This window comes from Rhizomucor pusillus (assembly GCF_041956525.1).
Source record: "Rhizomucor pusillus strain CBS 183.67 unplaced genomic scaffold VTP01scaffold_10, whole genome shotgun sequence".
In the NCBI taxonomy this organism is placed as follows: Eukaryota; Fungi; Mucoromycota; class Mucoromycetes; order Mucorales; family Lichtheimiaceae; genus Rhizomucor; species Rhizomucor pusillus.
This window is the reverse complement of record NW_027192152.1, coordinates 128,877-153,953: the sequence shown is the minus strand read 5'-3', so window position 1 is coordinate 153,953 and position 25,077 is coordinate 128,877. Positions and strand designations below refer to the sequence as shown.

General features: G+C 46.2%; 13 protein-coding genes across 13 annotated transcripts; 6 read left to right on the top strand and 7 right to left on the bottom strand.

Moving 5' to 3' along the window:
- Positions 1–104: 104 nt before the first annotated feature.
- Positions 105–494, bottom strand: VTP01DRAFT_1032 (uncharacterized protein; the record flags this gene model as incomplete). Its single annotated transcript, XM_069378669.1, has 1 exon — positions 105–494. One exon carries the CDS (start codon positions 492–494, stop codon positions 105–107), a length of 390 nt encoding a protein of 129 aa, XP_069238440.1.
- Positions 495–1,643: 1,149 nt separating this feature from the next.
- Positions 1,644–3,381, bottom strand: VTP01DRAFT_1031 (uncharacterized protein; the record flags this gene model as incomplete). Its single annotated transcript, XM_069378658.1, has 2 exons — positions 1,644–3,038; positions 3,112–3,381. 2 exons carry the CDS (start codon positions 3,379–3,381, stop codon positions 1,644–1,646), a joined length of 1,665 nt encoding a protein of 554 aa, XP_069238439.1.
- A 711-nt stretch (positions 3,382–4,092) lies between these two features.
- VTP01DRAFT_1030 (uncharacterized protein) lies at positions 4,093–5,924 on the top strand (the record flags this gene model as incomplete). The annotated part of the gene is made up of 2 exons (XM_069378647.1): positions 4,093–4,682; positions 4,769–5,924. 2 exons carry the CDS (start codon positions 4,093–4,095, stop codon positions 5,922–5,924), a joined length of 1,746 nt encoding a protein of 581 aa, XP_069238438.1.
- A 196-nt stretch (positions 5,925–6,120) lies between these two features.
- On the top strand, positions 6,121–6,783 carry VTP01DRAFT_1029 (uncharacterized protein; the record flags this gene model as incomplete). The annotated part of the gene is made up of 1 exon (XM_069378635.1): positions 6,121–6,783. The coding sequence occupies one exon, from the start codon at positions 6,121–6,123 to the stop codon at positions 6,781–6,783; it is 663 nt and encodes a 220-aa protein (XP_069238437.1).
- Positions 6,784–7,303: 520 nt separating this feature from the next.
- Positions 7,304–9,260, top strand: VTP01DRAFT_1028 (uncharacterized protein; the record flags this gene model as incomplete). The annotated part of the gene is made up of 5 exons (XM_069378624.1): positions 7,304–7,319; positions 7,395–7,873; positions 7,941–8,088; positions 8,156–8,779; positions 8,845–9,260. 5 exons carry the CDS (start codon positions 7,304–7,306, stop codon positions 9,258–9,260), a joined length of 1,683 nt encoding a protein of 560 aa, XP_069238436.1.
- Positions 9,261–9,544: 284 nt separating this feature from the next.
- On the bottom strand, positions 9,545–10,507 carry VTP01DRAFT_1027 (uncharacterized protein; the record flags this gene model as incomplete). The annotated part of the gene is made up of 2 exons (XM_069378613.1): positions 9,545–10,348; positions 10,409–10,507. The coding sequence occupies 2 exons, from the start codon at positions 10,505–10,507 to the stop codon at positions 9,545–9,547; spliced, it is 903 nt and encodes a 300-aa protein (XP_069238435.1).
- A 631-nt stretch (positions 10,508–11,138) lies between these two features.
- Positions 11,139–12,878, top strand: VTP01DRAFT_1026 (uncharacterized protein; the record flags this gene model as incomplete). The annotated part of the gene is made up of 3 exons (XM_069378602.1): positions 11,139–11,668; positions 11,735–12,483; positions 12,550–12,878. The coding sequence occupies 3 exons, from the start codon at positions 11,139–11,141 to the stop codon at positions 12,876–12,878; spliced, it is 1,608 nt and encodes a 535-aa protein (XP_069238434.1).
- A 233-nt stretch (positions 12,879–13,111) lies between these two features.
- VTP01DRAFT_1025 (uncharacterized protein) lies at positions 13,112–14,945 on the top strand (the record flags this gene model as incomplete). Its single annotated transcript, XM_069378591.1, has 4 exons — positions 13,112–13,938; positions 14,015–14,341; positions 14,408–14,581; positions 14,657–14,945. 4 exons carry the CDS (start codon positions 13,112–13,114, stop codon positions 14,943–14,945), a joined length of 1,617 nt encoding a protein of 538 aa, XP_069238433.1.
- A 1,142-nt stretch (positions 14,946–16,087) lies between these two features.
- On the top strand, positions 16,088–16,709 carry VTP01DRAFT_1024 (uncharacterized protein; the record flags this gene model as incomplete). Its single annotated transcript, XM_069378580.1, has 3 exons — positions 16,088–16,162; positions 16,249–16,455; positions 16,518–16,709. 3 exons carry the CDS (start codon positions 16,088–16,090, stop codon positions 16,707–16,709), a joined length of 474 nt encoding a protein of 157 aa, XP_069238432.1.
- Positions 16,710–16,752: 43 nt separating this feature from the next.
- VTP01DRAFT_1023 (uncharacterized protein) lies at positions 16,753–19,949 on the bottom strand (the record flags this gene model as incomplete). Its single annotated transcript, XM_069378569.1, has 14 exons — positions 16,753–16,847; positions 16,908–17,025; positions 17,081–17,220; positions 17,279–17,338; positions 17,403–17,605; positions 17,665–17,777; positions 17,834–18,009; positions 18,082–18,255; positions 18,317–18,914; positions 18,974–19,161; positions 19,229–19,424; positions 19,483–19,530; positions 19,599–19,718; positions 19,779–19,949. The coding sequence occupies 14 exons, from the start codon at positions 19,947–19,949 to the stop codon at positions 16,753–16,755; spliced, it is 2,400 nt and encodes a 799-aa protein (XP_069238431.1).
- A 239-nt stretch (positions 19,950–20,188) lies between these two features.
- VTP01DRAFT_1022 (uncharacterized protein) lies at positions 20,189–21,073 on the bottom strand (the record flags this gene model as incomplete). Its single annotated transcript, XM_069378558.1, has 2 exons — positions 20,189–20,820; positions 20,890–21,073. The coding sequence occupies 2 exons, from the start codon at positions 21,071–21,073 to the stop codon at positions 20,189–20,191; spliced, it is 816 nt and encodes a 271-aa protein (XP_069238430.1).
- A 165-nt stretch (positions 21,074–21,238) lies between these two features.
- Positions 21,239–22,331, bottom strand: VTP01DRAFT_1021 (uncharacterized protein; the record flags this gene model as incomplete). Its single annotated transcript, XM_069378547.1, has 2 exons — positions 21,239–21,495; positions 21,551–22,331. 2 exons carry the CDS (start codon positions 22,329–22,331, stop codon positions 21,239–21,241), a joined length of 1,038 nt encoding a protein of 345 aa, XP_069238429.1.
- Positions 22,332–22,494: 163 nt separating this feature from the next.
- Positions 22,495–24,677, bottom strand: VTP01DRAFT_1020 (uncharacterized protein; the record flags this gene model as incomplete). The annotated part of the gene is made up of 3 exons (XM_069378536.1): positions 22,495–23,315; positions 23,374–24,174; positions 24,233–24,677. The coding sequence occupies 3 exons, from the start codon at positions 24,675–24,677 to the stop codon at positions 22,495–22,497; spliced, it is 2,067 nt and encodes a 688-aa protein (XP_069238428.1).
- Between the last annotated feature and the right edge of the window lie 400 nt (positions 24,678–25,077).

Here is a 25,077-nt window from a genome sequence, read left to right as displayed (position 1 = left end):
AAAGTCATAAACGGTACTCTTAGAGACTTTGAGCCCTTAAAACCTTTGAAGCAGTCGCTCCATCAACTGCTTCAAGACAACCGAAGGGTTCTCATCGACGTACTCTAGAATGACCTTCTTATGCTCTTGACCAAGGATACGCGGCGACCATTCTTCTTACGCTTCGCGAATATGCTATCCGGATTCACCTCATACTGTTTGGCCCATCTTTGAGCTGTACGGACATGGATACCTAACTGTTTTGCGGCAGCTGAGGCACTCAGAACTTTCTCAAACATCAGTTTGAAGAATCTGACTTTGTCCTGATCTGTGTAGAGCGTGTACACTCGCTTGATCGACGCTTCTCTCATGCAAACATCCACATCCTTTTTTACGTCATCAGTCTGCATGGCGTCTGATCGGCCATCGCTCTCGCGAGTTCGATTACGCAAATACTGTGTGTATGAACTTAGCGTTTCAAGAGCATACTGCTCTTCGTCGACGACATAGTCCATGGGCTCAGGTCTGCCGCATTCGACGACAGCATTGCCTTGCCATCTTCATAAAAAATTGGACGCTCATCTTGTGATCTGAAATTTCAACCGCACGATGTCGCAGGAAGGAGGAAAGCTGGCCTAAACATGTTTACATGCTTTATATACTCTTGGAGGTTCTAAGCTTTGTACCGGAAGATGCGACATCTGATTTGTCAGCGCTGCAAAATCTATTTTTGGAAAATGCGACATCCACACCTGGGAGAATTTAATTTATGGAAAGAGTGTACATGGTAATGATAGTACATGGCAATGAAAATGATTCATGTCACGTCGTATATCGGACATTTTTTTCGTCCATCTACTTAACACTTTCTTATCTACGGGAGCATTTTTGATCTAGAGCCGAAACTACTCAAGTAAGCGGGTGGCAGCTCGTGGGAATAGAGACTGCCGAAAAAAGTACATCAAGATCGACTACGTATTGCGTCTTTGTAAACCCCAGGATCCTATGCAAGTTACTGCACGATCATCTGGTATTGACAATGCATCAGTTTCTGCAACGACTTTTTGCTGAACGAACCGGCCGTGCGTAGTAGCATGTCTCTTCTAAATGGTCTTGGAAGCTGCTGGTTGTATTATACTAGCCTCCTAATTTGTATTTCATATCTTTAAATGCGTGCGTTGACCACAAATTCATGTCATCAATCAGACTCTTGCAAAGTTCAACGTAAAGGCATGAGATCCCAAAAAGTAAATAATTTCCCACAATTATGCTGATCGGGCATAATAGTTTACCATGGCCGTAGCTGCGCTTAGCGATCGAAAGATACAAATTGTGACATGAAGAACGTATTCCGCTAAGAGCTCTTTCATAAAATATTTGCTAAACGTAGTGATAAATAAGTATTGTCAACCCTTCCCCAACTGCTACTGTATATTTGCAAAAGCACATCCAGAACCGAAATAACCTAAAGTTCAAGATCTAGCTTCAACTCACTGTCATGTTATACTGGAGCGTGTAAGAAGATTGTATAATATCCAAGTTTAGAAAGACAAATAAATCGTATGAACAACACAGATTTGCTCAAAATAGACATTATGCTTTATTTATTACGTGTTCCTTTTTTATGCACAAAGAAAAAGAATAAGGAGAGAAGGGAAAAAACATCACTCTACAACGAAAGCTCGTTGTTTTCCCTTTCGCTCTTTTGGCATTTGGATCGGTTCATGTTTCCAATCAGAGAATCCATACACATTCTTGAGTACAATCCAGACGCGGTTGAACCCTCGTACATGTGCTCTGTCTGGGTATCCTTGAGCTTCCTTGACTGCATCGCCGATTGAGGTGTAAACAGCGCAAGCGGCACGGACTCCACCTCGGCAGGCAGGCGGTAGACGCTCAATACCGCGGTCAGCACGCGCTGTAATTTCTGTCGCGCCGTTGATAAGCTGGAGCGCCAATTCTCGCAGACGTGCATCTCCCAACTTGCGTGCAGAGCCTTTCTTCAGAAGATCATATTCTTGCTTTGACAACCAGATGCGAGGCACGTACGACCGTCCAAGCTGTTGACTGTCTGTCACGATATCGCGTGCAATGTTGATGAACTGCAAAGCAAGTCCCATATCTCGAGCGCGAGCAATCGTCCACTGCTTGGTAGTCGGATCAACAACGTCACTGGTTGCTATGATAAGCCGGGTGCACATTTCGCCAACGCTGCTAGCGACACAAGCGGAATATTTGACCAAATCCTTTTCATCTGCCACAGGTCGACGTTCCAAGTCCCACGCGTAGCCATCCAGGAGCTCATTCACTGCATCGATTTCTAAAAACGGACGCAGGCGAGTAAATGCGCGAAATGAAGCGATGCAGTCGTCCGGCAATCGGCCCTTGTAAGAATCCCAGTCGATTTCTGTCTCTGTAAACATATCCTTGACAAATTCGCGGACGAGTATTAGCTGCTGCTTCCTCTTCTCCACAGGCACTTGCTCGCAGTCTGCCAAGTCGTCAGTCGCACGACAGAAACCATAGAGAATACCGAGATCCTGCCGGACGTTGAGTGGAAAGACCGCAGATGCCGTGTAGAATGAAAACGAAGCTTCCCGGAGAATACGCCAAGTCGTATGGATGTCTTGCAGCAATTCGGGATCAATAGCCTGGTCAGGGAGCAAAAATGCCTTGGTCAATTGAATCAAATTAAAGCTTGAAGCAGTAGTATCTTGAGAAGTAAGATGGAGAATAGCTTGAGCGCGGTCAATCGCGCACGTGGCAAATACCAGGACGGTGTTGATGAGTCCAAAGAACATGAATTCTTCCAAGGGTAGGTTGGGTACCACCATCCGACCGGTGCTTGTACGGAGCGAGATGTGCCAGGTGCCAGCACCGATGGCAACAGTATCGACCCAGCATAGGTAGATGGTAGGCAAAACAATAGAGATCAAGACTGACTGCCAGCGTCGAAGCATGTATTCTCCTGCACCGTACCAAAGCAGAGCAAAGACAGGGCAAACGTACCAGAGAATGCACGAGCCGTAGAAAAGACGGGTATCTGGGATAGTCGTGTTCTGGAAACAAGAACTGATCAGTGAATTTGAAAGCATTCGCTAACAGCTAATTTATAAAATAAATCCAACATACCCAAGCTTTCACAGCGATGGCCAGAAAAACAGCGATAGGTGTTAAGCGAACAAAGATGGATTGGAGGATAGGAGTATTAGACTTGATGAACACACTCGGGAGGCGCCAGCGCATAACGAGGTTGGTAAAGGCAACAGTCATAAGCGACATGATGATAAAAAACATGTACTCTTCTAGTGGCACGTATCCAATCACTGCCGTGACACAATTTGGACAGTACCACCATGCACGATGATAAACAATATAATTGTCCCAAGGAGAGGCTGTCATAAAGGCCACGGCGCTGAGAAAGACATATTTCAGCTGATCTTGCGAGGAATGGAAGGGACGGAGGAGGAAGAAGAGGATTGCCAGCACCGGCAGTGTATAGTATAAGTGAACTTCCATGTACGTGAGCATATTAGGCGGATGAGGGAGGAGGAATTAAACTTGTTTGTAGTAGTAAATATACGAGAAAGAACGAGACTAAGAAACGAGTGAAACTGTCGAACTGGATAGTGATAATCTATTTATCACCACTTTTATAAGACATCTTCAGTGGCAAAAACCTGTTCCGTGGTTTGATTCTTGGACAGCTTCTAGGTAGGAGCAATCAATTAGAGATAAGTGACGGACAAAGACCATATCTGGAAGAACAATCAGGTTTGCGGTAGGATGGTCGATTGCTGCCAAGTGTGGGTCGATCGTGTGAGTTTCCCGACAAGGCAGTGCTGCGATTTGCCTTGCATTGGAGACAATGAAATGCTACACTCTCCTTGATGCTCTGGTTGACACTGGGTCTTCAGCTCCTAATTACATTGCAGAGAAACTTCGTTGAAACCCATCTTCGGTGTGTTACAGCGCTAAATATGCACAAACACGCTGATCGATACACATTTAAGCTTTGACATTTTTGAGAAATAAAAGCAAGCCTCATTTTTCTTTGCTTTCTTATTCTTCTTTATCCACTTGGTCATTTTACTGCAATTACCTTTTGCATTCATGACGAACGGCAAACATGTTGTTGTTATCGGTGCCGGTGTTGGTGGCACTGCCATTGCTGCGAGACTCGCGCGTCAAGGATTCCAAGTTACGGTTGTTGAAAAGAACGACTTTAGCGGTGGTCGTTGTTCACTTATCCACCACAATGGCCATCGATTTGATCAAGGACCGTCGCTTTATCTCATGCCAAAGCTTTTCAAGGAAGCATTCGAAGACCTGGACGAGAAGATTGAAGACCACCTGGAGCTCCTGCGGTGCGAAAACAACTACAAGGTGCATTTCGACGACGGTGACGCTATCCAGCTCTCCTCGGATCTTACGCGGATGAAGCCCGAACTGGAACGCATCGAAGGTGTCAATGGTTTTGGCCGTTTCTTGGATTTTCTCGGCGAGACGCATGTGCATTACGAGCGTGGTACTACGCTAGCCATCAAGCAAAACTTTGGAAGCTTGTGGCATCTTATCAAGACAGAGTATTTCCCTGAAGTCTTCCGGTTGCACCTCTTTGATCAGATCTATGCTCGTGCATCAAAATACTTCAAAACAAAGAAAATGCGCATGGCATTCACTTTTCAAACGATGTATATGGGGTGAGTTTACTATCAACGCATGTCCCAAGAATTTCATTGTGTGTGTTTTCGCTAACTGAGAAGAAAATAATAATAATAATAATTAGCATGTCTCCTTACGATGCGCCCGCGGTATACAGTCTGCTGCAATACACGGAATTCGCAGAGGGGATCTGGTATCCTCGGGGTGGTTTCAACATGGTTGTGCAGGAACTGGAAGCTATTGCCCGCGACAAATACGGCGCCAAGTTTATTTACAATGCTCCCGTTGCCAAGATTAATGTTTCTGACAAGGAAAAACGTGCCAGTGGCGTGACACTCCAAGATGGAACTGTAATTAATGCCGACGCAGTGGTTTGCAACGCTGATTTGGTCTACGCTTATCACCACCTGCTTCCTCCCTGTCGCTGGACTCAAAGGACATTGGCAAATAAGAAATTGACATCGTCTTCCATCTCTTTCTACTGGTCCCTATCCAGAGTCGTGCCTGAACTTGATGTCCACAATATTTTCCTCGCTGAGGCTTACAAGGAAAGTTTTGATGAGATCTTCAAGAATTACACGCTTCCGTCTGAACCTTCGTTCTACGTCAATGTGCCCTCCCGCATCGATCCCTCTGCAGCGCCTCCCGGCAAAGACTCGATGATTGTGCTGGTCCCTATCGGGTATATGCGCCAAGGTGAAACGCCTGATTACGACTCACTCGTCAAGCGCGCACGCCGCATGGTGTTGGAAGTCTTGCACCGTCGGTTAGGCCTTGAAAACTTTCATGAGCTGATTGAACACGAACAAGTGAATGATCCCAGTGTCTGGCAGCAAAAGTTCAACCTCTGGCGAGGATCAATCCTTGGCTTGTCGCATGATGTCTTCCAAGTGCTGTGGTTCCGGCCATCTACCAAGGATTCAACTGGCCGGTACGACAATCTGTTCTTCGTCGGCGCATCGACGCATCCAGGCACAGGCGTCCCGATCGTTTTGGCGGGTAGCAAATTGACAGCGAACCAAGTCTGTGCACACTTTGGTGAGATCCCCAAGCCAAGGAAGCAGGTCCTCGAGCCTGCTCGCAAGTATGAGCCCGAGCAAGCATCACACTCGTCCTCTCACTGGATGCCGCTGCTTTCCCTCTTTTTGCTTGTTTTGGCCTTCTTTGCAGCTTTCCCGGCAAACCAAAAGCATAACATGACTGCTGCGTCTTTTATTAATGCCAGGTTGCCTCTACCTTTCCGCGTAGTGCATGCTCAGAATTACAAAGATAATATTTAGATCAAGTACTACTGTCTACTAACCTGTTTAAAGTACAAAGCAAAATAAACATCAATGCAGTTGTTTACTTGTTGTCCCAATTAAGCCATTTAGTTTGTTTATATTCCGTGAGGGTGCCATCCCCTCTTTTGCTGTTGTATTAAAACCAGTCTTCTTTTTTGGCTTGGTGCATTTTTTATTTCTTGTTGTCGGCTCAATGGATAGGCTACGAAGCTACGCTGCATCTCATACTTTGCCTGGAAGAGGCTCAAGATACCATGCATTCCAAGTAGATGATTCTTATGAAGGGGATTCTGCCGACCCTCCTCCGTATACCCCGCCGCCTGTTATCCTGCAGACAAAACCCACGTTCTGGAGCCCTAGAAAGACGCCTCCTTCAAACCACACACTGTGGCGCCTAAAACGGCGTAGAAACGACACTGCTACTGCTCCTGTCAACCGGGACACCTCAGATGCGTACTCAGCAGCTGTAGTACCAGAGGACGGGACAGCAACAATGTCATCTTCCACAGCAGCAAGAACGTTGTGGTCAAAAGCAGTGAAACTAAGACATGCTTCACATGCAGACGACGACAATGCATCGGATATCTTACCTTTGACTTTCTCGCTGGCAGGACCACCCCCACCCCCGTACACTACCACCACCACTAGCAGCAGCAACAGCAGATCAGACGTCATATCCACGAGGAACCATGAGCGGCATCATCATCATCAGCAGCAGCAGCAGGGCAGTGACAGGTTCGAAATGCAGGAAATACCCGCAAGCAGCCGGCATGCAGTTATCTATGGCTGCGCCGCAACAGCAGAGCCAAGCTTGATTAATAATGATCATGATCGCAACAAGTGTTCTATCATGTAGTTGTATGCGCGGGGACACAGACCACCGATAGAGAAGCCTGGGGAGACCCTTTTTTTGTTGTTATGCATGCAGCGTGCAAACGGAAGTAAAAAAGAAATGATTGAACTCACTTATTGTTCCATATATCCCTTTATACAATATTAAGGGAATTTCAGTTTAATTTTAATGTACGGGGAAGGAGTGAGAGAGAGAGAGATCAATTGAAAGTGGACAACGATAAATACAACAACAAGATTGAGCAGTAAGCGGGATAAATGACGGAGGAGAGAGAGAGACAGAGAGCTCATACCAGCAGGGGACAATAACTGCCAAAATAAGGTGCAACCCTGAAAGCCCGGATGCGAACCCACACAAAATTAAAAAAAACCAAGGGGTGGAGCTTTTTCTACTCTAACTTTGCGAGATTTTTTCATTTATCCAACAACGAAACATTCCATCCAGACTACATATATAAAGACTGTTTTGTCCTTTTGAACTTTCCACTTGTACCTTTCACTTGATCCTCATCCTACTACTAATTATGTATTGCGAATCAGGTATAACGGATGCAATAATGCCAACCCTTTTCATGCGATGATAATTCACACACAATGCCACTGCTGCTGCGATAGAATGCATCAAAGACTTTGGCACTGACCCGCGTCCTTCCGACCAGCCATCACCGCCTTGGGCTTACCACAGACATTTGCCATCCCCGATTCGGCCACCTACACCCCTCACACCATCCTCTTCCCTCAGTACGGCTGACTCTGGTGGCAGCAGTAGCAACAGCAGCAGTAACGGTTACTCACTGTTTCAGCGCGATACCAATACTGCATCTTCTTTGGATTGCTGGAACAGCATTCTGCGTAAACATTCTATTACCAACGACGGCGGCGACTTTGCAGCCACCTCGCTCTTATCGCCAAACGATGCTACCGTGAACTCTTCATCTACTACATGGCGAAGACAGTCCACATCCAATCTGCACACTTGTTTGCTATGCTCAAGTCGTTCCTGCAACGTCCAATCATGCGGACATGCAGTATGTGCTGCGTGCCTTGCATCTTATTTGTCTTTGGGATCCATGGCCTGCCCCGTGTGCCTCCAGGTACGCAATACAAGAAAAGAAGAAGAAGAAAACGCATACTCTTGAGGACATTGTTGGACTGACGTAGAAAGCGTTTCCCACAGTCAACTCTGGAGACTCAAATCCTGGCGCAACAGGAATGGGACCAGACCGACCGATTGATACCCAGTCTGCAACTAAATCCTCAACATTTTCTGGCTCCGGCTCCAGCGTATCCCTGTGCGAAACTGACCAACGTAAGAACAAGAGGAGCGATATTTACGATTTGAGCTTTTCGTTAACGTGAGAAAAAAAAACATGAAGATTCCCTGGGATGTATCGCAGAACGATATTCGAAACTTTTTCAGCAACTGCCGAATTCCATCGCTTTCGATCCATGCACAAGCTATCCACGTAAGTTACATTATTGCCGACTGCGCAGTGAAAAAGTTCTAACGCTGCCACGCAACAACGAGCAGATCATGATGGACCGAACAACGGGCAAAACACTCTCTGACGCGTTTGTCGAGTTTGCGAGCCACAGCGATCTTTTGCGGGCTATCGAGACCAGGCATCAAAAGCCGTTGAAAGGCCGCGTGGTCACTGTCACAGAATGCTCTCAAGAGGAACTGCTCAAGATAGTGTTTCCGAAATGGCGCGGCCAGTTTTACGGCACTTGTGCTATTCCTCCTGCATCCGAAGTGGTCAAGAACATGTCTACCGCCGCTGGTGGAGGTGGCAATGCTTGCCCTCCGTTTGTCACCCGAGAAGAAATCAACTCACTACTGGTCGTATGCAAAAACTACAAGCTCCACTTCTCCCGCAAATGCGCTGAGCGGCCGTTTGAGAATATAATCAGCATTGTTGCAAAGTATCCATGGCACCAGGTCGATCTCATATCGCCCATGCACCGCGATCATATCTTTGAGATGCTTAAACTTTCTATTGGTATGCCTACATTGACACCTGCTTTCATCTTTCGATGTTATCCTTTACTAACATCAATCATTTAGAATCTTTAAAGACGCATCTATCCAAGGACTACGTGCAAATTGATCCGACCTTGCTGCAGCGATTAGCTCGAGCCGGTATCATGTGCCCCGCCTTTACTGATCGGCAGAAAGTGACGCTGCTGCAGACAGCTCACATCGATTGCCCGACCGATCTTCTTCATCACTTTGTACCAACTCCTTTTGACTATTATCAGCTAGCTGCAGCGAGTGCCCAATCGCCCTTGCCATCAACAGCGAGGTCAAACGAGTTACTCTTTGCATCTCCGTCTTCTCCGTTTACAGATATGCTCTGCCCACCGTTATCACCAATGGGTCCTACCAGCGGTTCATCCCCAGCGAAAATATCGTCACCGCCGGCCCGTACAACACGCGTTCCCAGATCTTCGGACTGTGACAAGAGAATCTTGACAGTCTAAAAGAGCTCGATGCAGAGTATATACATGCTCACGCACACATTATATTTTACATAATATCTCCTAGTATAATTTGCCCGCCTCCCTGCAGCAGAAAAAGTAAAAGTCATATACATTTTGTGTTTTGGTATATAAATTTCCCTCTCCCGTCCTTCTTCACATTTATCTCTCTTTTCTAACAATGGCAGCGACTATCTAATTACAAGTCATGTGGTGGAATGCTAGTTTTACATATATATCTATATAAACAAGCTCGCACATTATCAAGCACATCATATTCGAACAATCTAGTGGCTAAAGTAGCCGGGAAGAATGTATTCGAGCTTCTGAACAGTTTCTGGGTTTCTCTTTTCAACGGCCGTCATGCCAGCGAATTTCATTGATCCCTTCAAATCAGGCTTCAAGGTATTGGAGCGCACTGCCTTGTCCAGTTCTGGCAGGACTGCCATGAGCAGCGTCTTGGCGTTGCTGGAGTTGTTGATCATGTTTTGCATGACGGTATCGACAGTCACAGCCTCTTCTTCCTCGCGCCAACAGTCATAGTCAGTGGACATGCAGACCATCTGATAGGCGATCTCAGCTTCGCGTGCCAATTTTGCTTCAGGCAGGGCAGACATGTTGATGATATCCGCGCCCCAGGAGCGGTACATGTGCGACTCTGCGCGCGTCGAGAACTGAGGGCCTTCCATGCACACAGCGGTTTTGTTGCGATGGATCTTTGCACCGTACTGAAGCACGTGCTGCTGTGCGTAGACGAGATCTGCGATCCCGGCATGGAACGGGTCAGCGAATCCGGCGTGCGCAACCAATCCATTTCCAAAGAAGGTCGACGGACGCAAACCGCGCGTTCGATCGATAAGCTGGTCGGGTAAGACAAAGTCGCACGGAGGAATCTCCTCACGCAGTGAGCCTACAGCGGAGAATGCGAGGATGGCCTCGACACCCAAGTGCTTGAGCGCCGCAATGTTGGCACGTACAGGAACCTCGGTCGGCGTCAAGTAATGTCCACGACCGTGACGAGCCAAGAACGCAATCTTGGTGCCGCTAGGAAGTTTGGCAATCGTAATCTTGTCGCTCGGGAAACCCCAAGGCTACGAAGTTAAAAGTTTAGCGCCGGAACAACCGTTCCTGCCCACACCTTATCGACTTACAGTTTCAGGATGAACTTCCTCGACAAACTCGAGATTGTCGAGGTGGTAGAGTCCAGAGCCACCAATAACTGCAATCTTGACGTCGTGCTTCTCAGCCATGATAAGGGACGAGACTATAATAGTAGTAGCAATAACGAACGGTGCCTTTGAAAAATTGAACGTCCCAGTCACACATTTCTCGGCCCTGCTGCTGGCTGGTTGAAAGAGCCCCGACACCGGAACCCGCAGATCAACTTTTTTTTCCTGTGTTGCTTGCTTGACCCTGGAACCTGGAACTCTTACAAAGTTATGCAATGGCACTAGCAGGAGTATATGCAGGAACACGCGAACATTTAGATCAGCCCGCACATACCGGCGTATTGTCCGCGCCCTCTTCCTTCTGTCTTTGGATTAGACTAACTCTCTGAGATCAACGAAGAACCCTGCTGTGCGACAAAGATAGAGACAAAGAGATGTCGACCTTACATTATCTGTCAAAAAGATTCCGAGACTACCTGGTAACACATTAATCTAGATGAAGAATATCTCCATTTAAGGCACATTCCGCTTGTTGATCGATCATATTTTACTTTATCCGTGTCTTTTTTTTTACTCAATGGAAACGTCTATCTGATAAAGCGTAGATCTGATCAAGGCGGGTATCCTGTTGTTACTTTGGCAACTCCGTCGGCTGCAATAGTTCATAAATCAACCAAACAAGGTAAAGGTTTTTCAGGTGTTGTTTGCTTCAATGGAGCCACTAAACACTAGCAAGGATTTCCACAAATGTGGATTGGTCTATGCATTTACATTCTGGGCTTTGTTTGCAGTCTACTGCATTTACTATCAAATCCAGACTTATTGCATCTGGCTACATCGACGTTCCAACGATAAGAGCAAGAAGAAACGCATCCCTTCAATCCATGCGTACGTCCCGAGGTTCCTGAACCGCGTTGTCAAGATCCCTTTCATTACCGAATTCATCGAAGTCAAGCACATCATCGGCCTCTTCCTGTTTATGGGTCTCAATGTCGTCTTTATTATTTTTTCTCCATTTCAGGTCGAAGCTGGCTCAACCTGGACTCTCCAAAGCGTAGGCTTAATGGATCGCCGCGCTGCATACGTCGGCATGGTGAATTGGAGTTTTGTCTTTGTCCTGGGCACTCGAAATACTGTGGTCACTCGTATGTCTGGCTTGACGTTTGAATCTCTTATTCCTTTCCACCGTTGGATTGCAAGAATCGGCTGGTGCGAATTCATGACTCACTTTGTCTGGCGAATGTAAGTTTGATTACGCGAAATTTGAAGCTCAAGTTTATATATTTATTTTTCTGTTTTTTTTCTTAGTATGAGAGGTTACGAAAAGTCTGGTACTGCCCGCGGTGCTCTTTTCCTTGACATCGAACAAGGTACCGGCACAGTCGCGATGATTGGCTTCTTTATCCTTTTCATTACCTCATTTGAATGGATCCGCCGAAGAATTTTCTGGTTCTTTTACGTCTGTCACATTGTTGGTATCATCGTCGCTATCATCGCTTCATGCTGGCACGAAGTTGGATGTTTCTACTACTTTATTCCCGCCGTTCTTCTTTGGTTCTTTGACCGCGTATGGCGCTCCTTCCAATCGTGGTGTATTCGCACAGAAACATTACGCACTGAAGTCCACGGCGAAGTGGTTGCCATCGACTTCAAGTACGATCTTCTTTCCCACTACCGCCCGGGACAGTATGTCTTTGTTTCCATGGTCGATCGTGCAAAGAATGCTCTTTGGCAATACACTCAGTGGCACCCGTTTACCATCTCTGCTGCATCGCGCTCCAAAAAGGAAGCATCTGTGCACATCAAGGCTCTCGGTGACAAGACAAAAGCTATCGCTCAGGCACTTCGGGATCAACGTCGCATGAACATTCGGGTAGACGGCATGTATGGTCCGCGTCTCATGTATCAAGACCATCCAACAATTTTGCTCTTTGCAGCCGGTATCGGTATCACTCCCGCTCTCACCTTGATCACCGATTGTGTAAACAAGCGATCTGCAGGAGCACGCGGCATCGTGACTGAGCGTGTTCATCTCGTGTGGGCCGTCCGTCAAATCAGTAAGTGAATATCATGTGTCACCGGTTCCTGAATTATTTGATCTGAAACATCTTATTTTTTATCAGATGAAGTTGAGCCATTCATGGAAACGATCGTGGGCTGGTATACCAGCTGCCAAGAAGCAGCATTCCCCATCAAGATCTACCTGGATTTGTATGTCACGCAAAGCAAAGAGACCGTCAAGGATCATTGGCTGTATGGTTTCCAAGAATGCACGATCACGTATGGTCGGCGACCGGACATTGGACAATGTATGGAAGAAATCCAGACCAAATTAAGCGACGCAGATGATGTCTGGGTCCATACCTGCGGCTCCAACCAGTTTATGAGCCAGGTCATCAACGAGGCTGTCAAGCGTCACTGGCATCATCATCACGAAACCTTTGAATTTTAGGTTAAAAAAATAGGATAGAGCATATATAGATCCCTCCCATTTGTAGATAAAATGTTCAATAAATCATGAAAAAATTCCCCACCGCCACGAGACGGACGGTACTCTTGTTCCCCCCCGAAAAAAAGATCTGATAAGATGGACACCCCCAAAAATTACAATCTTTCTTCCTCTATTGTACACCTTCCTCTTTCACAACATTAATCGTTTCTCGTGACTCTGGGCAAAGACGCCTAATGGCACCGCTTGTTCTCAAGGTTAAAGGCCATGAGGAAATCTTCTCGCCCCTGAGGGGCATGGACTCTGAGGACGAGCTGAGCCAAGCATGGCTGGTATGCAGTAAGGTCAAGCGTGCTTTGGAAAACGGCTCAAGGCTCGAGAACCTCTCATGGCGCATGTGGAATTGTCGTCGGCTTAAGAATCGCAAGAGCCTAGAGGATCAGTTTATGACATTGGCAGATCCGATCGTCATTCAACACGAGAACCACCAACAGAGCTGGCAGCAACAGCAACAGCAGCAACAGCAACAGCAACAGCAACAGCTACACACCCCAGCTGCAGCACAGCAACCAGTCGTTGACAATCTTATGCAAACAACTTTTTGTATGGACTTTGGCCAGTTTTTCGGCTCATTTAATCAGACAACTACGCCACAGTGGCCTGTTGATATTGGATATGACTACAATTATGACAATGTTCTCGCACACCGTATGGCGTCATTCTCTATGCACACACCTACAGCGTCACCGCTAGAATTGCATCCACCCAGCTTTCCACAGCACGATGCAATGTATGTTTCTACCGAAAAATGTTTATCGCCGCCACCTTCCTATTCTTCGAGTTCCATCGCACATTCTAGTTCAGGAGCGTCGCCTGCACTCAATATATATCATGAGCAAAGTATAAATACGCCGCCTCAGAACCAGCAACAGACGACGACCCACCATCACCACCACCATCATAATCATCATCATCAGCAGCAACAGCAACAGCAACAGCAACAACAACATCATCATCATCACCACACTCAGCATCCAGCACAGCAAACACATCAACAATCTCCGTAAGTTGCATCAGATAAAGCATGTCCTCAAATTTGCATGGGACCATTGATTAACTATTCCTGTCGGTGTCTCTAGATTCTCACCGACACCACCAACACATGGCATCTCGCTACCGCAAATACTGAACTTGCTGGAGGAGACTGGAATGTACGACGGTGATCCAGCGGACAAGGGCAGCTCAAGTAATTTTGTGCAACCACAGCAGCAGCGTTCGGCTGCTGCTCCCCGCCCGAAGCAGCAGATACAGGTGGAGCAGGATGAAGATGATGATGAAGACGATGAAGACGATGACGACGACAGCAGCGACGATGAACCCGAGTGCACCAACTGCGGTGCTACGTCTACTCCGTTGTGGCGACGATCTGCCGAGGATGAACTTTTATGCAACGCCTGTGGCTTATAGTAAGTGGGATGATTTTCTGTTATCTGATCCGGACTTCGATCTGACAAGAACAACGCACACATCAGTGAAAAACTGCACAATGCTCCTCGACCCAAGTCGTTGCGCCCTAATCGACCACCAAAGGAACCGCCTTCAGACTCAACACCCAAGTTTACATGCTCCAATTGCGGAACTACGACTACACCTCTGTGGCGACGCGACAAGCAAGGTCTGCCTCTATGCAACGCTTGTGGTTTATAGTAAGTTTTTCTGGATTCCTCCAAAAAAATAATAGTTGATGAACATACAAACTCACACTTACTCTATCTTTGCAGTCTCAAGCTACATCAGGAAAAACGACCTCTATCTATGAAAAGCGATACGATCAAGAAACGGCATAGGTACGAGAGTGACCGACTAAAGAAGAAAGGAAAACGGAAAGCGAAGAAACGTCAAAAGCTCCAGAAAGAAAGTGCTGCTCAAGCAGTGCCAGCAGCGACGACTGCTACAGCGACACCGCTGACTGCTGCAGCAGCACTGACACCACCGGTGCAACCTCAGATAGCGACACCTGATCTGTGTGACGGTAGTTGCATAAGTGGTCCGGGAGCCTTCAACTTTTGATGAAATTATAGATCAGCTGTACATTTATCGAAAACGCCTCGAGGATATATTAGCCGGCCCAACTGTAACAAGTTTTTTCTTTTTATGCAGAAAGTTCCAAGATTTTTGTTTATAAGCTCAAGGAATGCTCACGTTTCTGATAAGCACATACAATTCAATATATATGACTCTAGTTCGAAAAGTCTGTAAAGCACCCCCTAGCGCCTCCTATGGATAAAAACATCCCTCTCTATTGCATATAAACGAAGAATTACACACAGAAAATAATGTTTTTACATGCTTAAGTTTCCTGTATACTTTTATTTTTGCATTTTTCTGCTGATTTCGCGCAGTAGGAGACTGATGAAAAAGATCTTGCTATGTAACCTCCGATAGTGCTAAGGTATTAGCGGGATTCGACGCAGAGGAACCTTTGTTGCCAAGTGAATAGAGCCAGAAATAATACAGTGGATTTGCCAAAGGATAGTTTAGGGAGACTGCTGATTAATTGCCGGCAGAGAACAACAATATTGAGCGACAATGGGTAGCCATGTGCGGCCTACTACATACCTTCGCGTCTCCTAACTCCCAAGATGGCAACACAGTTTCAAGTTCCATCCTTATGCATGTAATGAACAAAGAAATGAACAGCATATATGGTTTGCAAGCGCATATGTCGAAGCAAAATCATTTATGTATTGGTAACAAGTTGAAATTTGCAATGATATGAACGACAGGTGACTACGGGGTAAGGGGAGACATTGCCATTGCTTGAACTCCTGAAAAGATCGATCCAGCGGCGACATTTCCCACAAACGACTGCGCGCTGGCTGCAAGGCTGGCTGCAGCGGGTCCAGTAGATGTAAACCCTACGACCGGGAGAAGAATGGAAGAACCTAGGCCTCCTGTACTCCTGCACCAACGACTATAGCTCCTAAGGCGGTTACGGCGATGTACGAAATGATACCCATGGTGAAGTTTTGCGGTAGAGAAAGAGGTGCAGAGTAACTGCAACGGGATGCTTTCCGGTTTTTATTAGTGCGCTTATGCAGCAGCTTGTTTTCATTGATGAAACCAAGTCCGTGTGTTCGGGGAATGGAAATCGCCTTGTTTCTCCCCCCTTTCTTTCATTTTTGATTACACTGTGGGTGAATGCACACGACATGGAGAAAATACTGAATCAAGACCTGGATAAAGACGAGTACTATCGAATTTTGAACTGTTTTTCTTCAAGCAATGTAGGCAAGATAAAACCATCATCTCAATGTTATTTGGTCTCTGGTATTATGTTTTTTTTTTCTCACGCCCAGCTCCTCGCTTGCAGCAAAATCAAATACGAGCAGAATACAAGCGGTTGGCGCTGCAGTATCACCCAGACAAAAACAAGGGCCACACAGAGCAGTATCAGAAGATTAAGGAGGCATACGATGTTCTCGGGGACCCAGAGCGTCGCGCTGTGTATGACCGATGGCGTCAGAGTGGGTTAGCAGTCCCGTTTGCCGACTATCTCCAAACAGCCTCGTTGTCGCAAGCAAGTATCTCCAGGCAGCAATGTCTTTAATAGGATTCCTAATCATTTTGACAACACTTTAGACAATTCACTGGCATGTGCCGCCAAAGATGCCATTGGGCCTGACGGAAAGCGGCGAGACATCCTCCAAACCGACGTATACCTCCTCGTCCGCAGCGCCCTACACCAGAGAGAAGCCTAGCCGACCAACATCCTTTTGGGCGTTCAATAAGAGCGATGATTTATATGCAAGATTTCGAGAGTATCAACTATAAGCGATATACACATATCCATCCATATATGCGGCTCCCAAAGCTATTACTCTTCTTCACCCTCATCCTCGCTATCTGTTACTTGTTCGCCGAGGTCTCTTAATCTCTTTCTGTATTTTTTGATATCCAAATCTTGTTCACCTAAACACCAGTATTTAGACCATATAGCTTAAATCAATGAAGTGTATCACAAATGCATACCCATGCATACGAGCAGATCTTCTTGCTCTTTCTCCAGAGTTGCAAATTGTTGCAACAATATCGTGCGGCCCTTTTCGAGCTCATCAACTTTGGTTCTTAAGCCTTCTTCTTCAGTTTTCTATAGACATGTCCATTAGCAAGTGTTCGTTATCTATCTTGTCTTTTTGCTGTACCATTGCACTGAGAGCATTCTCCAGCTCTGCAATTTTGGCCTGAAGACCTGATAACTCTTCTGCTTGTTTGTCAATCGTATTCTTGTATAATTGCAACGTTTCATCGACTGCTGCCTTGTCCACTTGAGGCGAAGCGGGCGCTTTAAAACGTTCTTTCAATAAATCTTCCATTATCATTATCGTCATATTTACACTCACCAGATTCTGCAACCTTTTGAAAGCTCGATGGCTTCTTCTTTAATGATTTCTGGATACGCTCTGGTAGGTATTGTTAGACTCCGTCGAGTTCATCATCGCTTCGCAGTGAAAGAGAAGTGCATACCATATGTCTCCAAAAAGAACTCTACAAACGTGCTATCAAGCAACAGAGACGGTAAAGAACCGGTGCTGCTGGATATAGATTCATCTTCAGCCGAGATACTGAGATACTGGGGTGCCTTTTTCACTGCCGAGCTATCACGCAGCCTGGCAAGCAAGCTTGTAAATTGATCGACTCGACTGGACAAGATCGTCTGCAGCTTTTCTCTGTTTCCCAAATTAGTACTGGATCACTCTCTGAGGACGAATAGATAGCCACGACAAACCTTGGAAGTGGAGTGTTAGGATCGTCGTTATATTCGTAGGTGATACCAAGCAAAAATGCGGCTAGACCTTGAACGATTGGATCATTGGCGGATGATTGAATTTCTTGAATTAACTGCCAACAAAATCACTCAGTTATGATTTTAACAACATATCTTTGGAACAACTTACAAATTGGATATGGGTACTTTCAGATAGGAATATGGTAACGCTGTTAGGACTGTCGTACAGCCACGTGCATAAGAGACACAGGTAGGCGATAGGTATCCGCGGGTTGGTGGTAGGAATTTTAGTCGACATTAATAACTGTGCAACGACGTGATGGAGCAGTGGAATAGGCTCCTCGCCTTGATGACAACATCTGACGTCTTAGCTGTTCCATGCAAAATGATCCTCATTTTTTTTCTCATATGCCTTACCATGAGCTTCGTCGCCGAATACAATGGAGCCGGCCATTTTCTTTGCTTGTTCGTTATCCATAATGGCATGGGACAAAATAGCGCATGCAAACCAGACTTTGTATGGGTCAGAAACGGAAAGCTCCCAATTCTGAATACATTCGAGCAGCAACGATCCCGCCGAAAATGGTCGATCTAGAACCCAAAGTTAGAAAGGTTTGGACAGGAGTCAACGCTCCTCTTTGGTTCCACTTGCCAGGGAAATCGGTGTTTACATTATCCTCAGGCGGCATTTTAAGCATTGCAGTCAATACCACTTGAGCATCCTTATTACCTTGTAGGCATGAAAATACAGCAAACGTCGCTGCTGCGCGGCTAGCATAGCTGTAATCAATGGTAGGGTCGGCAGCAACTGCAACTGCAATGAGGGAAACCATGGCTGGTCTGGGCAGGCCGGGAGGAGCTGTCGGATCGATCTCGCCCTGGACGAGTCTGGGTGGACTAGCGACCACTATTTTTGCAAACATGTCCTGGACGTCAGTGTTACCCCGGACTACATATGCAATAGCATACAAGGCTTCCGTCCGGACAATAGATGGTGCGTTTGAGCAGATACCAAGTTGCACAATCGGTAGCAATATGCCGCTTTGCGCCATGATCTTTTGATTAACTTGCGTGTTCACTGCATCGGGTTCCGTAAGAATTCGACATAATTGGAGAACGAGAACCGTGTTTGCGATTGTTTGCGGCGGCCAATCTTCGTACGAATACGGAACATGATCCGCTTCGCTGTCTCCTACGTAGCCTAGCAACCCTGGAATTTCGTTGATGCAGCTAGTCTCGCGAAAATAGATCTATGTGCCATCTTGAGCTGGCTTTTTTCCGGTACTGGATGTAGCATTTTAGTTTTTACCTGATTCGAGACGTTGTAGCGAAGCAAGTTATGCATCAAGGTCAGGCTGTCCTGTACAACAATGTCGCCAGAGATGCCTTCCTCAGCTTCGATTATAGACAATAACTTTTCAAATGTAGCTTGGAAAGTGACGAGTTTTTGGATTTCAGTGTTGTTTTGCGTCAATGATATTAGAAGCAATAGACTCTCTTGTAATAGAAAAGAAAATCAGCTTCGGCAGTCCATGGCGTTCAACAGAAAAGGATTTTCCCATACCATTGCGGATAATATCTCTCTTATCGCTAAGCAGATCAACAAGCCGCGTGATACCCATTGGGCTCGTCAAGATGCATTGTTGCAAACCAGAATTTCTCGTCGATGATAAAGTTGAGAGGAATTTGATAGCAGTGTATCTCACGTAAAAGTCGAACTCTTCCAACAAATCCAGAACAATTGCTACGTTTTTGGGATCCTGTCTTAAGCTGTTAACACCAACCTTTAGCCATCACTGGATTCAGTTACGCTTTTACCTCCAAAAACTTGTCCGTATATTTGTATCCCTTGTCGTTAGCGGCACCCTGAAACCATGATTCTTCTTTAACTTCCTTTTTCTCATACATATATTCGCTCTTTGCTGTATACGAACTGGCTGGTCGACCGTGCATAATACCGTCAAGGTTTCCAGAATCGACTTTGTAATGTCTCCATCTGTGTAGTCCTTGTGCAAGACTTTTACCAGACCCGGGAAACTTCTACTGCCTACATTCTGTTCTTTTTTGATTAGCACGCGTGCTGTGGTATTCCAACGTTATATATATGACCGTACTTCCGGATAGTCCCTGACGAGCCCTTTCAAGCTTAACACACCAGCTCGGCGGTCTTCCAGCAAAGTTGCTGTCTCAAGACAGTCTGCCAACTTGTCGATGGTTTCATTGACAGATTGAGGTTGTCCTTTCTCGCCTTTGATGGCAATGTACCCACGCGTAAGGAAATCCATCTAGCAGACGAACTGGTCCTCCTGTGGCAACCAACCAATAATTTCAAGGAACTTTTCCGCCAGGCCATGAAAATTTACCTGGTGGTGGGGAAACCCCTCATGGGTTGATCCAATTTATCGAGGACATATCCATGCAGCAACTTTTCCAACGAAAAGCAGATGAGGATAGTGTCTGATTTGGAGTATGAAGATGCATCATAGCAGGCAGATATCTATAAGCTTCCATTTTATTTCATAATTTATTTTTCTCCCAACTTCTTTTCGAGCTTGTCGAATTCTTGCAAAGCAATTGCTTCATTCTCATCAATCACTTGCTGTACGCCTTGCACTTCAGGGATGTAATGCATCAACATATTCTCGATGCCGTTTTTGAGGGTGATAACAGAGCTGTCGCATCCGCGGCAACTTCCCTTTAATTTCAGCTTGACGATACCGTTCTCGAACCCAGCGTACTCAATGTCGCCTCCATCCTCTTGGATAGCGGGACGAATTCGGGTATCAAGCAGCTCCTTGATCATCTGCACTTCCTCAGGATCGTCAGGCAAAATCGTAGTGTCGCTTGCTGCCAGATCAGCTTCGTCATATACGATAGGCTGCTCCGACGCGAAATGGTCCATGATAGCTGCATATATATCGGGCTTCATAAGCTGCCACTCTGCCGTGGACTCTTTTGAGATCGTAATAAAGTCAGGGCCGAAGAATACGCCACTGATACCATCGATTTGGAACAGTTGCTTCGCAAGGGGCGACTTCATAGAACTGCGAGCGTCAAGAAATTCGGCAGTCCCGCTGCCCATGACAGGCACTCCGGGGATAAACTTTAGCGAGTCTTCGTTGGGAGTTTGTTCGGTCTGTATGAACATGGTTCGCACTGTACGTAGTATGCAGCTGTTAGATACCATCTGTTATGCATGTCACTATTTTTCTCGGTCTCTACTACCTTGCTGTGTTTGCAATACACCCGACGACGATCGCGGGATCGATCTAGAAGCCCAAGCAGGAGTTGATCTCACAAAGCTGGAAAAGTTCTGTCTGTTTGGCAGCAACTGTGGCCGAATCGTCACCCAAGCGTTGCGTGTAAACTGTCTGCCGACGATTGCCAATCGGTTGAATCTGGAGGCCATGTTTAAAGGAAGAAGAAGAAGAAAGCAGGTTGATGAGTAATTCCAGCGGAGAGCAGGGTTGCAGGTCAAATTTTATTTAGGAGGTGTGAAATGCAGAATACTGTCGTTAAACTTTATTGTTCGTTGAAATGTGAAAATGATGCAAAGTTAATGCTATACATGAAATCATGAACCAAACACATTGCCAAGCAATTCCGATACATCGCCTTGCTTTGGCTTGCCACGTTGGAAGAAGGTTCGCCGAATCTTTTGATCTCCTCCCTCCTCCTCTTGATCGGTATCTTTTCTTTTTCTTTTCCGTCGTTCTTCCATGTTCTTGATCATCTTTGAGCGTTGTACATTTTCAATGTAAGCCTTATTTTCCCTTGCAGCCTGCGCAATTTCGGCTTCCAATCTATGCTGACGGGCTTTCCTCTCATAAGCTGCAGTAACAATGAGTATCTAGCCTTTCCGCTCGTCCTCCTCATTGCAACTTACCCATTTGTTCCGTCAGATGATGCCATTTGAACTTTGGCAAGTATTTGATGTTCCAGGTATCAAAGTAGAATGGATTCTTTCGTTTGCCACCTACTTGGCGCATATTGAGGTATTCGGCTAGAGCCTTGGCTTTTCTTTTGTCTTTGAATTCGACCCATCCTTCGACAAACTTTTGCAGCTTGTTTTTCTTCTTCTCGCCCTTTTGCGGTACCATATATGTTCGTCCAATTTCTGCATATTTACTCAGGTGCTGCCGCAGTTGAGATGGTGACATGTAGGAAGGAATACTGGACAGGTAGCATACACCCGACCGTTTTTGCTCTTTCTCAAACTTTTCGATCTCTTCTGGTGTTAACGGTTTGATCTTTTTGTTTTTCTTTTTCTTTTTGTCTTTGGTTGTCTTGTCACTCTGTGTATCCTGCCATTGTTTCTCGTTTGCTGCTTTTGTAGTTTTGGTATCATGACCTTCTTCTTCGTCTTCCTCGTCTTCCGTTCCGTCGTGATTCTCCTCAGCCAAGTCGTCTTCTTCTTCTTTTTGAGTTGGCTGCTGCTTCTTTTCTTCGTCTTCGTCTTCCTCGTCTCCTGCATCAGAGTCGCTCTCGTCGCTCGATTCGTCGTCTTCATTGCTGCTTCGAGCTACAGCAAGTAAATCTTGCGTTTGTCGGACATGACGCTTGGAAAAGCGACGATCATCCTCGCTACCCTCCTCATCCGTCGATTCTTCAATATCCTCATTTTCGAGACCCAAGAGATCTTCCGCTTTTTGTTCCTCGATCGCCATGTCGAAACTTGAAGAAAGGGCGGATTCAAATTCACCAAGCCATCCTCCGAAAATGTTCACCGTGATTTGGAAATTCTTATTTGCTGCCTTGCTTCTCACAGAATATTTATTGCTATGCTACTAGAATTGCTCAAATTCGTTCCTTGCTTGCTCTTCCTTGTTACTATTCTTGCTTCCCGGTCATTCTCTTGATCGTACCTATTAAATGGTTAATGTCAAGAATGGATTGTTGTCCTGCATTATTTTCAACAGCGTCATTTGACTGACGGAGAGCCTTTTCTTCTTTGGGGGAAGCCGGAACGGCAACCGGAACCGCAGATATGGCTGTATTTTCTGAGGGGGGAGCAGGCATCGCCGCAGATGAACTTTGCTGCAGCAGGGTAGGGATTTGCTGCAAAAGTTGTGTAAGACTCTCATCCCGAGGTTTTGATGATGTGGTAGGGATATCACTGGGGACACCTGGTCTGGTGTGGCTTCCAACAATCAGATTCGGTAATAATTGCTGTAATGTAGCAATATCGATAGAAGGGTTGGGTGTTGAATCTATCTGGGATGATGGCCTTTGGTTTATACGTTGTAAAAGGATAAGCAGCTGCGTCAATGTAGCGACATCAATGGTACCGGTTTGTGGTTGTGGGGCTGGTCGGGCATTGGCAGAAGCAGTAGCTGCAGCGATCGCGGCAGCCAAAGCAGAATAATCGGATGCAGGGGCCACAGGCTGTGGCGGCATTAAGAACTGAGACGAGGCAGGGGCTGGTAGTCCTGATTTGATAGTATTGGAAGTGGCAGCAGCAACAATAGAGCTAGCAGGCAGAGGCGGGATAAGAGACGCTGGGTAAGGATACAATGATGAGGCGTTGCTGCTTGACGGTATACTTCGCGGCAGATACGACTGAGTTAACATCAGATTCTGATCTTTCGGTTCTTCATGCATAGTGCGCTGGACTATAAGGACAGCATCGTCAACACTAACTTGGTCATATTCTAGAATCTCTTGTAAGTCTCTCTAGAAATTATTCACACTTTATCACATTTCTTTTACCATCAAAGCGCACGTTGCCAGATTTGCTATCTCCAGTATATTCAAACACTTGGAGGTAAACAGTGCCTCGAAGATCGTCGCCTCTTTCAATGACGACGACGGCTTTTGATCCTTCGGAAATGACCTGTTTGATAGCTGCATCGCGAGAGCCCACGTTGTCGTCGACCCATATTGTCTCAATTTTGATGGCCACCAAGAGAAAGGCATCATTTATAAACTTTATAAAGCCTCGCTCGCAATCTCCAAGAACCACTACTTGAACATCTGGAACGTCTCTGCCTCGGCTGGATGGAGATCCCAAAGTCCCGTCTCCAAGGGACGGACGAATATCGCGACGTCCTGCTGTGTTCGCTATTTTCAAAGACTTTTCGGCCGTTTTTGGAGAGTGACGTTCCGTCTGTGAGTATCCTCCGTCTTGCTTGTTAAAGCGAGCACCGGTTAGTGTGTGTACAGGAGGACGAGTGTAATTGGGCCCATAAGACGTAAAGGACGATTCGGTATTTTCATTTAAGTCCCCTTTCGGGTGATAGACGGGTAGGTTATCTCCATGTTCATTAGATAGCGCTTTCGGGGTATATCCACGATCATCAAAGTATCCGGAGCGAGCATGGTAGCCATCAGAGAGCCTCTGCCGCGATCTTGACGCGACGTAGGCAGGTCGCTCTTCGTTAGAAGAATGCATGCTACGCGGTCTGTTAGGACGTTCACCATTAGGAAATCCTCCTTGGTGTCTGAAGGGGCGCCCAGTATCTCCTGTTGCTGGACGCGGATCTGAGGGTGCGTTATGGCACACTTCAAGCTCTTTTACGGTAACAATACATTAAACAGTAATACTCAATCATTTTGTGCACAGGCTTACGTAGTCGTGTACCGAAAAAGTATTTGCCCTTTTCTCCATTTACTGCAGCTAAGCAAATTGCTGCATCGGGGAACTGGACAAAGCCGTAATTCTTTTTGAAGACAACCTCGAGCACTTTGCCGTAAGCTGAAAAGTGTCTTCGGACATCGTCTTCGGTTACGTGTCTTGGGATCGCTCTTATGAACATTCTTGCTTCCACAGTTTGTGGAAGAGGCTCCCATGTATTGCGCCTTCCAAAGGCATTATCATCGTCCTGCCGTCGCTTTGGAACAACCCTGTCACTGATTTGACGGTCAAAACGCCTGCCTTTTGCCGGTCTGCCATAGTCCTGCTGATCTTGTTCACTATACGCCCGTTTTGCACCAGTATACGGTGCAGTGGCAGAGGGTGCATCGCGGCGCTTCATTGACAGGGAGCGCTTTTCATCAGTGTAGCTTGTCCACATGGGGTATCGAAAAGAAAAGACAAGGTATTGTCACTCCGGAATTGGCCCATCAATTTCATGTCATGAATCGAAATCAATCTACCAGTAATGGTTAGGAAATATTCTCGATTGATACCACCATAATTCTTTTGAACTGGTATCAGTTGGTTCCATAAGCATCGTGATGATGATGATGATGATGGTTAGGATGCTCTATAGCCGATAATACACCGCAGCGTGCTCCACCTGCTATGCGATGCGTTCGATCAAGTCAGTACTTTAAAGGTAAGCACGAGTAACTTGTCACAGTCAACGTGCACACGCTTTGACGAGTATATAGCCTTTTTACAAATATATTGTGTTTATGCTCCTTGACAAAGCAAGTGATTGTTGATGCACAGGTCAACATGAATTCCCGCGC